This window comes from Pelobates fuscus, chromosome 3, assembly GCF_036172605.1.
Source record: "Pelobates fuscus isolate aPelFus1 chromosome 3, aPelFus1.pri, whole genome shotgun sequence".
Taxonomy (NCBI): domain Eukaryota; kingdom Metazoa; phylum Chordata; class Amphibia; order Anura; family Pelobatidae; genus Pelobates; species Pelobates fuscus.
Genome location: NC_086319.1, coordinates 56811478 through 56824655, shown reverse-complemented (window position 1 = coordinate 56824655; position 13178 = coordinate 56811478). Strand labels below are relative to the sequence as shown.

At 46.0% G+C, this 13178-nt stretch overlaps 1 protein-coding gene across 1 annotated transcript in view; it reads left to right on the top strand.

Moving 5' to 3' along the window:
- Positions 1-13178, top strand: part of PLXNC1 (plexin C1) — a 140569-nt gene that overhangs the window by 22331 nt on the left and 105060 nt on the right. Inside the window, exon 4 of the mRNA XM_063447098.1 lies at positions 5590-5690. Coding sequence (XP_063303168.1) covers positions 5590-5690 — 101 coding nt within the window. The remainder of the gene's footprint in view (positions 1-5589; positions 5691-13178) is intronic.

The window sequence follows — 13178 nt, the reverse complement described above, 5'->3', positions numbered from 1 at the left end:
TCTTCGCCGACCTGGCTTAGCACTGCCCCCAGTCCGTACATGGACGCATCTGTGTGGACGACAAATCTTTTGTTAGGGACGGGGGCAGATAAAACAGGTGCATTGATCAAGGCTTGTTTCAAGGTTTGGAATGCTGTTTCACAGGCGGGAGACCACAGGACTACTCTAGGTAAATTCTTCTTTGTTAAATCTGTCAAGGGTTTGGCGATGGCGCTGTAGTCAGGGACAAATCTCCTGTAGTACCCTGCCGTCCCTAAAAATGCTAACACTTGTGTCTTAGTGTGGGGTGTGGGCCAATTGGCTACGGCCTCTACTTTAGCGGGTTCTGGTCGTTGTTTCCCACACCCCACCCGGTGTCCCAAATACTGGACTTCAGCCATGCCAAAGTTACACTTCTCCGGCTTTAGAGTTAGGCCGGCGGCCCTAATCTGATCCAACACAGTCTCTATGTGTTGTAGGTGTTCCCCCCAAGTCTCGCTATAGATCGCAATGTCATCCAGGTATGCGCAAGCGAAGTCCTGGAAGCCATCAAGGAGGCGGTCCACTAAGCGCTGAAAAGTAGCTGGGGCGTTTTTCATCCCGAAAGGCATGACCTTAAACTGGTACAGGCCAAACGGGGTGACAAACGCCGACTTAGGGATAGCGTCCTTGGCCAGGGGAATCTGCCAGTACCCCTTGCACAAGTCAATGGTGGTCAGATAGCGTCCCCTGGCAATGCGATCCAATAGCTCGTCTACTCGGGGCATGGGGTATGCGTCTGTCACAGTTCGGTCGTTGAGGCGTCGGTAATCGACACAGAACCGGGTCGTCCCGTCCTTTTTGGGGACTAGGACGACGGGAGATGCCCAGGGACTGTCGGATGGCTCTATAACCCCTAGTTTTAACATCTCCTGAATCTCCTTCCTCATCTCTTCTTTTACAGCCTCGGGGATTCTATAGGGAGTTTGTCGGAGCGGGGCTTGCCCTGGGGTTTCTACGTAATGGGTCGCTACAGGTGTGTAACCTGGCTCCTGGGAAAAGGTTAATCTCTTTTCAACTAGTAGTTGCTGGAGTTGTTCTCGTTCTGTGGGAGTTAATCGCTCCCCTAGCTGTACTGTATTAAGCAGCGTTTTGGACTCGGGGTTGGCTAATAGATCAGGGATGGGGAGACTGTCAGGGTCCTCAGTGGCGGGGATGCATATGGCGGCTATGTCTTCGGGCCGTTCTTGGTATTCCTTTAATAGGTTTATATGAAAGGACTTCTGTATCTTTTCGTCCTTGCTACTGGCAATGATATAGGTGGTGTCACAGACCTGGGCTACTACTTTGTAGGGGCCTTGCCAGGAGGTCTGCAATTTATTTCCTCGAACGGGTTTAAGTACTAGAACTTTCTGTCCTACCTGGAATGTTCTCAGCCTAGCGTTCCGATCGTACCAATGTTTCTGCCGACCCTGGGCCGCATGGAGATGATCCCGGGCCATCCGGGCTAACTGTTCCATACGGTCCCGCATTTCTAGCACATATGGTACGATGGGGACACCTTCGTGTTCCGTCTCTCCCTCCCAGTGCTCTCGGATGAGGTCGAGAGGGCCTCGCACCCTCCGTCCATAGAGCAGTTCAAAGGGAGAGAACCCAGTGGACTCCTGCGGTACCTCCCGGTAAGCAAACAGGAGGTGTGGCAAAAATCGCTCCCAGTCTCTGTATTCCGCCGTAAAGGTCCGTAGCAATTGCTTTAGGGTACCATTAAAGCGTTCACAGAGACCGTTAGTCTGGGGGTGGTACGGTGAACTAAGTAGGGGCTTAATACCACAGACCTTCCACAACTGCTGGGTTAAGTCTGCGGTAAACTGGGTCCCTCTGTCCGACAAGATTTCCTGGGGAAATCCTACTCTGGTGAATATCCCGACTAGCGCACTGGCGACAGTGTCAGCCTGGATATTCGTCAGAGCGACGGCTTCTGGGTAGCGGGTGGCATAGTCCACCACGGTAAGAATGTATTTCTTACCAGAGGGACTGGGGTTAGGTAGGGGTCCTACTAGATCGACTGCCACCCTGCTAAATGGTTCCTCGATCACAGGCATAGGGGACAATCGAGCTTTCGGATGATCCCCTCTCTTCCCCACCCTCTGGCATACATCACACGTGCTACAGTAACGGCGCACGTCCTTCGAGATTCCTGGCCAAAAGAAGGTCTGAGTGATTCTGTAGGTTGTGCGGTTACCCCCTAGATGTCCTGCTAACGGAATGTCGTGGCCAATTCGGAGAAGCTCCAATCGGTACTTTCTAGGTACCACTAATTGGCGCTTCTGCGAAGGAGCACAGCCTCTCTTCCTGCCTTCGGTTAATCTGTATAATCGGTCCCCCTCCCATATAAAACGTTCCCGCTCATCCCCTCTATTGTCAGCTAGTTCTCGGTACTTTCGGAGGGTGGGGTCCTGTCTAGTTTCCCTCCCAAACTCCTCTGGGGTGTCCCAAGCTAGCGGTCTATCTGTAGTGTCATTGCTAGGTGTCTGTCTGTGGCTTACCTGGGTCTCCCGACCTGTTGGCGGATCGTCCTCGATACGGGTCTGTGAGCGGGTGGTCACGGGGCAAGCCGCAGCAGTAGTGGGTAAAAAGGCCGAGGCTAGAGGGCCAATATCATTGCCCAACACGACCTCAGCGGGTAGGTTGTCCATAATGCCCACCGTGGTCTTTCCTGACCCGACTCCCCAATCCAAGTGTACCCGGGCGGTGGGTAAGCGAAAAACAGCCCCCCCTGCGACCCGAACAGCAACAGTACGGTTAGACACAAGCTCTGGTTTCACCAGATGTTTTTGTATTAAAGTGATGGTAGCGCCAGTGTCCCTTAGGCCTTGTGCTATCTGTCCATTTACACGCACCTCCTGACGGTGGTGCTGGCGATTATCTGGGGAAGCCGCTTGTATGGGGTTGGCCTCATATAATATTCCCAGGCATTCCTCAGGGCTCCCTTCAATTTCCAGGCAATGAGCAGCAGCGGGGCGTGAAGATGGGCTTTCGGTGTTAGATGTGCGCCTCCAATTATTATTGGCTGATCCCAACGGGCAAACACGGGCAATATGTCCCAGGTTGCCACAGCGATGACACGTCACTCTGTAGGATTCCCGGGGCTGGTTGTTAGACCCTTGAGGACGTGGAGGTCCTGGGGGTACCGGGGCCCGGAATTCTGTGCGTGCAGCGTAGGTTGGGGTGCGGGCCTCTGTTCTAGGTGCTGGTCGCGTAGTACCTTGGCTCACTTTTCTCGTTTCCACATATTCGTCTGCTAGTCGTGCTGCCTCATTTAAGTTGGCTGGGCGGCGATCTCTCACCCAATCCTGTGTATCTGCCGCCAAATCTTGGAAGAAATGTTCCATCAAGAACAATTGTAGCACTTCTTCTCCGGTGTTAGCATTGCACCCTTGCATCCAATGTGATGCCACCCTTTGTAGCTTGTTTGCCCATTCCATGTGGGAGTCCGCTGCCTTCTTTTTGGACTCCCGGAAGCGACGGCGATACGCCTCTGGGGTGACTGCGTATCGGGTGAGTAGTGCGGCTTTCACCCGCTGATATTGTGTGATATCTTCGGCCGTGAGTGCCCGAAAAGCCTCATTTGCTTTTCCTGAAAGTTTTCCAGCCAGAATAGTAACCCATTGGTCTGGGGGTATCTGGTGCAGTGAGCACTGCCGCTCAAAATCTGCCAAATACCCATCAATCTCTTCCTCATTTTCTGCAAACGCTTTAAATGCAGTAAATGGTATTTTCCTCCCTGCAGCAACGGGAGGAGGAGTAGGAACTATATGTGTACTAGCTTGTTGCGCCAATACATGTTCCGTGTCTTGCCTCCTCTTAGTCTCGATCTCCTCTTTTGCGTTCTTGAACAGTCTGTCTAATAGCTCCGTGGTCTTTTCCGGATATAATGCTAATCTTCGCTGTACAATAGCAGTGAGTACATCGTTCTCGCTGACCGGTGCAATAGGTTCAGTTACCTCCATGGATCTATCCATTTCGTCCAGCTCCAGTAGGTCAGCTATCAGCTCTCTCCTTGGTCTGTTACTAGCACTCCTACCACGATTTTCCAATAGATCTTTCAGTGTGGGTCTTTTCAGCTTGGCATACTGAGACTCCATTCAGCACTTGCTCCTTGGGCAAAAGAACCATCCCACCGCTGCCAACCAATGTAACGGCTACCCAGATAGAGAGAGGGTTTCTGCCGTTGAAGACGTCCTTTTTCCCTGCAAGCTGCTGTGGAGAAGTAGGCTGCTGTAATCCCATCCACGATATCCAGAGTGAGGAGCAGGTTCAGCTGTAAACAGGAGCAGAATAATATTCCCAAATAATCCCCTTCCAAGAACGAGACGAGGCTACGTTTTGAAGGGTCAAGATGAACTGAGGACTGGAACACCCAGCCTGCTTTTTATTAGAAATAGATACACACAGAACACTCCCAGGGGGAGGATGAAAACAACCAATAATACAGATGGTAACACCCCCACGTCTCCTCCCCTCAGATAACTACATAACCCAATTAAAATGTCCACATTTTTCCACCAGTTCTGGATGTACCCCAAAAACAGGGGGTACAGCTTTAAATCCGGTAGCGCTGGATAGCTCTCCTTCAGGGGGACAATATATCCAAAAATCACCCCATTCGGATGTACAGTTCGGGAGATACAACGTTCCAAAGTTTTGACCGACCGCACAGACCAACTAGCCGAAATTAGTTCCATGAGTTTTGGCCTTGCGGTCGGTCTCCGTTCGCACGGTAAAAAGGTATGATAATCTGGCCATCCATGCGAATCGCGGGGTTCGCTGGAATCCCCATAGATGATTGCATATAACTACCGAACGAGGGGACGTTCGGTAGTTTCCGTACGAACTTATGGAGGTCTGGAGGATTCAGCGGTGTTCGCCTGTTTGCGTATCCGTTTTCAGTTCCATGCGGTTACAGGCAAACACCGCTGTTCGCACACAAGATGGCCGCGAACACGTGGAAAGTCCCGAAATGGCGGCCACCTCTGCATTACACGTGAAATTCGCACGGAACCAGACGAACAGAGGAATGAAACGGATGGATGTGTAAATTGTAATTCCCTTGTTTGTTTCACATCCACCAGAGGTTGGTAGGGATCTGTTACAGCCGTTAATTCAATATTTGGGGTACATAAATTGATGGACCAAACCATTTCTTGAACCCCAGATATGTCGCCTTTGATTAACATAAAGATATCATCAATGTAGTGAACGCACATCATGATGTTATCCTTATAGGGTTCCAAAATGTATCTGGTTTCAAACATGTACATGTACCCATTTGCATACATTTGCCATTGCCGCACCCATGGATGTACCAGCAATCTGTGTGTGTATATATATATATATATATATATATATATATATAGCGCTTCTCAGCATGGCAATTTTCTGAAAAACAGAAAAGATTTCATCTAAATAGACTGATCCTGATCCAGATTCTGTGTTGTTTATGAATACAGAAAAGTGCTACGTAAAAAAATGTTTAAAAGCATATAAACTCTAAATAAAATGAGACTCTGTTACCTAATCATGTTAGCTTGTTTAATGCATAACATTTCACAAATAATGCTCTTCTTTCAGATAAAGCGAATAAAAGTGGAAACCTGTATACGTTTTACCTCTTGCGCGGAGTGTTTATCAGCACAGGATCCTTACTGTGGATGGTGTCATTCTGAGAAAAGGTTGGTTCTGTTTATAAATTCCCAATTGTGTATACATAAGCGAAAGTGAAGATATATAGAAACATAGAATGTGACGGCAGATAAGAACCATTCGGCCCATCTAGTCTGCCCAGTTTTCTAAATACTTTCATTAGTCCCTGGCCTTATCTTATAGTTAGGATAGCCTTATGCCTATCCCACGCATGCTTAAACTCCTTTACTGTGTTAACCTCTACCACTTCAGATGGAAGGCTATTCCATGCATCCACTACCCTCTCAGTAAAGTAATACTTCCTGATATTATTTTTAAACCTTTGTCCCTCTAATTTAAGACTATGTCCTCTTGTTGTGGTAGTTTTTTTTCTTTTAAATATAGTCTCCTCCTTTTCTGTGTTGATTCCCTTTATGTATTTAAATGTTTCTATCATATCCCCCCTGTCTCGTCTTTCCTCCAAGCAATACATGTTAAGATCCTTTAACCTTTCCTGGTAAGTTTTATCCTGCAATCCATGAACCAGTTTAGTAGCCCTTCTTTGAACTCTCTAGGTATCAAAGGTATCAATATCCTTCAGAAGATATGGTCTCCAGTACTCCAAGTGAGGTCTCACCAGTGTTCTGTACAATGGCATGAGCACTTCCCTCTTTCTACTGCTAATACCTCTCCCTATACAACCAAGCATTCTGCTAGCATTTCCTGCTGCACTATTACATTGTCTGCCTACCTTTAAGTCATCAGAAATAATCACCCCTAAATCCCTTTCCTCAGATGTTGAGGTTAGGACTCTATCAAATATTCTGTACTCTGCCCTTGGGTTTTTACGTCCAAGATGCATTATCTTGCACTTATCCACATTAAATGTCAGTTGCCACAACTCTGACCATTTTTCTAGTTTACCTAAATCATTTGCCATTTGGCTTATCCCTCCTGGAACATCAACCCTGTTACATATCTTAGTATCATCCGCAAAAAGACACACCTTACCATCAAGACCTTCTGCAATATCACTAATAAAAATATTAAAGAGAATGGGTCCAAGTACAGATCCCTGAGGTACCCCACTGGTGACAAGCCCAAGCTTCGAATATACTCCATTGACTACAACCCTCTGTTGCCTGTCACTCAGCCACTGCCTTACCCATTCAACAATATTGGAATCCAAACTCAAAGATTGCAGTTTATTGATAAGCCTTCTATGTGCAACAGTGTCAAAAGCCTTACTGAACTCTAGGTAAGCAATGTCTACTGCACCACCCTGATCTATAATTTTAGTTACCTAATCAAAAAAATCAATAAGATTAGTTTGGCATGATCTCCCTGAAGTAAACCCATGTTGTCTCTGATCTTGAAATCCATGTGTTTTTAGATGTTCAACAATCCTATCCTTTAACATGGTTTCCATCACTTTCCCCACTACTGAAGTAAGGCTTACTGGCCTATAGTTGCCCGACTCCTCCCTATTACCTTTCTTGTGAATGGGCACAACATTCGCTAACTTCCAATCTTCTGGGACTACTCCTGTTAACAATGATTGGTTAAATAAATCTGTTAATGGTTTTGCTAGTACACCACTAAGCTCTTTTAATAGCTGTGGGTGTATTCCATCAGGTCCCATACTTTTGACAGTTGAAATAGAACCTCTTCCTCTGTAAACTCACGTGTAATAAATGACTAATTTATCCTTTTTCTTAACTGAGGTCCCTTTCCTTCATTTTCATCTGTAAATACCGAACAAAAATATGCATTGAGGCAGTCAGCTAGACCTTTATCCTCTTCTACATACCTTCCTTCTTGTTTTACTTTTCTTTTCTCATTTATGTATCTAAAAAAAGTTTTGTCCCCCTTTTTTACTGACTGTGCTATTTTCTCTTCTGTGTGTGATTTGGAAGCTCTTATAACTTGCTTAGCCTCTTTCTGCCTAATCGTATAGGTCATTCTGTCTTCCTCACTCTGGGTTTTCTTATAATTACTAAATGCTAAACAGCAGTCACTGTTCTTATATTAAACCACACTGACTGATGATCACTGGATCCTAAACCTTCACCTACAGTAATATCTGATACCAAATCTCCATTTGTTAACACTAAATCTAGTATGGCCTCTTTACGAGTTGGCTCCTCAACTACTTGTTTTAGAGACAATCCCAGTAGGGAGTTTAGAATATGTGTGCTCCTGGCACAAGTAGCTATTTTTGTTTTCCAATTCACATCAGGAAGATTAAAGTCACCCATGATGATAACTTCCCCCTTCATTGTCATTTTAGCTATTTCTTCAACTAGTAGATTATCTAACTCTAACGTCTAAATTCTAACGTAACCCAAATGGACTCTATGTTTGCCTCACTAACCTTTATTAGGCTAGATTTTATGCTATCCTTCACATACAGGGCCACCCCTCCCCCTTTCTTGCCTTCCCTGTCTTTTCAATATAAAGAGTACCCTGGTATTGCTATGTCCCAGTCATTTTTTTCATTATACCATGTCTCAGTAACAGCGACTAAATCTACACTATCAGTTGCCATTATTGCCACAAGTTCATGGATCTTATTCCCTAAACTGCGAGCATTTGTAGCCATGACTCTAAGCTTATCATTTTTTAACACACTTGCTACAGGCACCTTCTGTCCTTGTTTTGGGGGACAATTGGATTGATGTTTTATCACCCTTTTGCCCCCCCCCCCTCCTAGTTTAAATACATCCTAGCAAAACCTCTGAACTGCTCCCTGAGAACATTTCTTTCCTTTTGAGAAAGATGCAAACCATCTTTTTTGTACAGTTTATTTCCATTCCAAACAGAGCACCATGAGAAATAAAGCCAAATCCTTGCTCCCGACACCATTCACCAAGCCACAAGTTAAAGTCCCTAATATGCATCCGCCTGTCATTCTGAGTGTTATGCACAGGCAGAACTTCAGAGAATGACAGTGTGGATGCAACCTGCCGTATATCATTGGCAAAAACACTAAAAACTTCCATAACATCTGAAACCTCATTGCAAGCCAAGTCATTTGTCCCTAAATGGACAAGTACATCCAATTCCCCTTCCTGCTTTGCTTGCTTAACAATATTACAGGTACGTCTCCTGCCTCTGTGAGCAGTAGCTCCGGGAAGACACCTCACAAGACCACCATTGTCCATCTCCACACCTCTTATGATGGAATCCCCCAACAACAACTGCTTTCTATTAGGCCTCACCATAGTCTTCAAGCCTCTCTGCACAACACCACTAGCCTCAGTGCCTCTCTGCACAACACCACTAGCCTCAGTGCCTCTCTGCACAACACCACTAGCCTTAGTGCCTCTCTGCACAACACCACTAGCCTCAGTGCCTCTCTGCACAACAGCACTAGCCACAGTGCCTCTCTGCACAACACCACTAGCCTCAGTGCCTCTCTGCACAACACCTCTACCCTCAGTGCCTCTCTGCACAACAACACTAGCCTCAGTGCCTCTCTGCACAACACCACTAGCCTCAGTGCCTCTCTGCACAACACCACTAGCCTCGGTTCCTGTCTCCATGACACCATTACACTCTGAAAGTGCAGAAAATGAATTATGTAGAGCAACAGACTGTGCAATATGCCTTTTATCCACAACTCTAAATCTACCAGATCCTACAGTGATCCATCTGCCATTCCTACTATGTCTCTGCGGCAGTGGCTTTGCAGCAGTTCCAGCCTGAGGTTGTTTACCTGATAATTTACAAATCTCAGACTTCAAAAATACACTCTCCTGCCGCAAAATAGAGAACTGTCTACAGATTACACAATAACCAAACATCCAAAAAGTGGAACGTGAAACAAATGCATAGCAACTATTACACTGAACTAAGTCTGCCATTCCAATGAGGTGAATACTTTAAATCAAACGCATTTTAACTTTTTATTTATCCTCCTGAATAACTCAGATTACCTCCAGTTTATCTCCAGAATATATCCAACCACACACACTTAGAAGCAACACTTAGATGAAGCAACCAAGCAATATTAGCCAAGCTAATGACAACAACCCTTATATACTCCTAAAATCACCACCCACTAGGAATGTTTAACACCTGGGTAGGCCTCTGCTTATTTGCAAACAATAGCAAAAAACATATACAACCACAGACAGACCAAGATTAAGAACAGAACCTAATTAAAAGGAACTGATATAACACACAAATGGAAACACTAGAAGATAACTTCCCCAAATTAGTGTACCGATGATAAATCTTCTTGGCAATGCAGGTTTTTAGGAAATCCACATTTGCCATGTCTTTCAGTCACGAAACAGGATGAAATTTCATATACAACATAGAATATCCTATACAATCAATACAATGAAGTGTGTAACTTGCAACACTAACATTTGGTATTAGTGTGCAGTACATCTAACTTTACTTATGCATCACTTGTGTGAAAAGAAAATATGTATGTGTTCAGTGGGTACATACTGGGGTCGCGGCTGTGACCGGGCCCGGCCCACCAGGGGGCCCGGCCGCCCTGCGACCCGGTATGTACCCACTGTGGCCAGCCTCTTCTCATGGGAGGCCCAGGAGCCGGACACCTCAGGGCCCCCGAGGCTGGCCCTGGTGTCACCCGACGGGCAGGCAGGCTGGCGCGTGAGGGAGAACTCTCCCCTGAGTGCTCCCTCTTCAGCTCCCTCGCGCACCGCATTGATACCGGAGCCGGAAGAGAGTGTGTGTTAGTGTGTGTGTGTTAGTGTGTGTGTGTTAGTGTTAGTGTGTGTAAGAGTAAGCTCGCGGGGGGGGGGCCCACGGATCAATTTTCGCACCGGGGCCCCATGGGTTGTGTGTACGCCACTGTATGTGTTTTTCATATGTACCCACGATGTTTGTGTTTTATGATTAATACAGATTAAGGAACAATGCACACATAACAAACATATTATAAGGCTTCTTAAAATCACCTATCTCAGCACACAAATATTGTGTTAAGCCCACCACTACTTTACAGTACCCCAATATTGGTGGGTTCTACACTAATTCCTACATGGAAGACAAATTGACAAATTAAATAGTGCTAGTGCTATATGAGCTAAAGTGTATTTTAAGAACCTGTTGTAAGAGCATTATGAATATATATATCGCAAAATGTATGTGATTAAAAAAACAATTAGAAAAAGTCAGTGTCATAACTAAATAATGAAGGTAATAGTGCTTTGATGTAAATGCTCACAATGCACAGTCAAGGTTTTTGGAGCTCAACAGATCTCCCTAAATAGTGTCTATAGCGGCAGAGCTTTTGAAGAAAATGCAGTAGCACACCCAACCAAATATCCTAAGGAAGAAGGTAAGCTTCCACATGTCCAAATCGGTAAACTGTGGATTTCATCGAAAGGGCAGTTTTATTGCATATATTCAAGCTGGCTTCCTTAAAGAAAAATACATGAAAGCTCAAAAGAAAACGCACAGACTGCAACTCGCTTCATGAAAAAGCATGAATGCGCCAAACTACTGGCAATAATTAAATTTATATCCCATAAATTCTTGCTGAGCAGGAGTTGATGAAAAATACCACCTCACCTACAGGACTTTATACTAGCGACAGGATTGCCCAATAATGTCTTAAAGTACAAATGCCATGGTATTTTTTTTATTTATGCAGTTTTTTTTTTTTAAATTCTTTATTTTTGTTGTGCACGTGTAAATGCAAAGATTGCACAATATACAAATATAACAGAAAAAGTTTGTCAAGTTCAAACAGTTGTACATGGAATACTGCACATTTTTTTTGATAGGCATACTGCATATAGAAGGAAACATAGTAATAAAACGTAGTGATATATTATGAGCAGTAGATGAGATCGGTGAGTGTTATCTGAAATATCACCGGATTGTGTGAATTCAATCTTAGCAAACTGAAAGACTCTAGCTTGGTTCCATCTAGGCAACATAAACTTTTATAGGTACTGCTGGGTGATTTTCATGGGGCTGTAGCGTATGTTTGTCAGAGGGTTCGGAGAAGGGTTGGTCGGTTGACCCTGGTGTGCTGGAACCGAGCCCTTATGTATAGTGTCTGGGTTGCAGGTGATTGAGTGATGTACCTCTGTGTATAGGTAATGTAGAGCTTCAAGCCACATTGGTAGCTCCGGTGTGTGGTTATTAAGAGGGTGAATGCATGGCACTTGTCGTGGTGAGCGTGGTGTTTGGTCAGGTTGGACTGATTCGCGTCCGAACGTGTACATATGCAGCTCCTCCATGAAATGAGTATGATAAGTGCATATGATGGGAGCTGGGGGGGTGGTTGTTAAAAAGGAGCCAGCGTGTCCGGGGAAATTCCCGGTCTTGGCCGCATACGGCCTCTGTGGGTGGTCGTGTTATAACTTTGTGTAGTGTTCTAAACGTTTGTCACATAGTCAACATTTAACAAAGGGCTAAGCCCAACATAGAGAGAAACGACATATAAAGAATGTTTAGGCTTATGAGTCAAGTGTTCTCCCTCCCAGGTCCTCCTTCTGAAGCGGGGATGAATGGGACAGTTTTTGCTGGGTCCCAGCTTGTAGCGTGGGGTGGGGTTGTGAGGCCCAGGGCCGCCAGGACAGTGTCCATCTCAGAAATGTCCGCCACCCTTTGTTCAGTGCCTTGGTGCTGAATGAGGAGTACATGTGTAGGTCCCCAACGGTACTTCACTCCCCTAGCTGCCAGCGTAGTTGTCAGCGGACAAAGGGATTTCCTCCATAGCAGTAGAGTATTGCGGGAGAGGTCAGAGTAGAACGACAGTTCCATATCTTCAAATCTATAGGGGTTTTTCCCTCTGGTGGCACTCATGAAGGCTGCCCTGTCCTGCCCGTTTTGAAACTTAACCAGTAAATCGCTGGTAGTTGCGCTTGAGGGTGTTGTTGGTTTGGGCAGGCGGAACATCCCATCTAGTTGTATTCCTTTGGCTTGCCTGGGGGATAAGAGGGCCGTGAATAGCCTACGCATAAAGTGAGGCGTTTCTGATGGGAGAACTTTATCAGAGAGGCCCCTGATTTTAACATGTTTCCACCGTCGTTTATCCTCCATAAATGCCAGTTGGTGGGTGAGAGTGGTGTGAGCAACTGTCAGGTCGGTGACCTGCTTCTGTAGTGCCAGGACCTGTGTTGAGGTTGTTTGGGAGGTTTGCTCCACTGCAGTAAGGCGGGCAGTGAACCCCCTGATGTCTTCCCTCACCTGGGAAATTTCAGTGGAGAGTGTTTGGCGGAGGTCTGTGAGGAGGTTAGTGATTACCTCCGTGGTGACCAGGTTAGAGGTGCCTGCTGTCTGCTGTGGTGGTTTGGGGGGCCCCTTATATCCCAGCGTACCTGGGCTGTGTATTGGAGCTTCTTCTGAACTGTCCGTGAAGTCGTCGTACTCGGCCGCCATATTGGATCCGGCCGCGCCATGCGGTCTCCTCAGCAGGTCTCCTATGTCCGCTGTAAACCGCGGCTGATCCGCTCGCGTTTTCTGTTTTTTTCTCCCCATCGTTGTGGGCGCTCTTTCCGACCGTCGGCCGGGTCGTGTGAGGGTTTATATCGGCTGAATTGAAG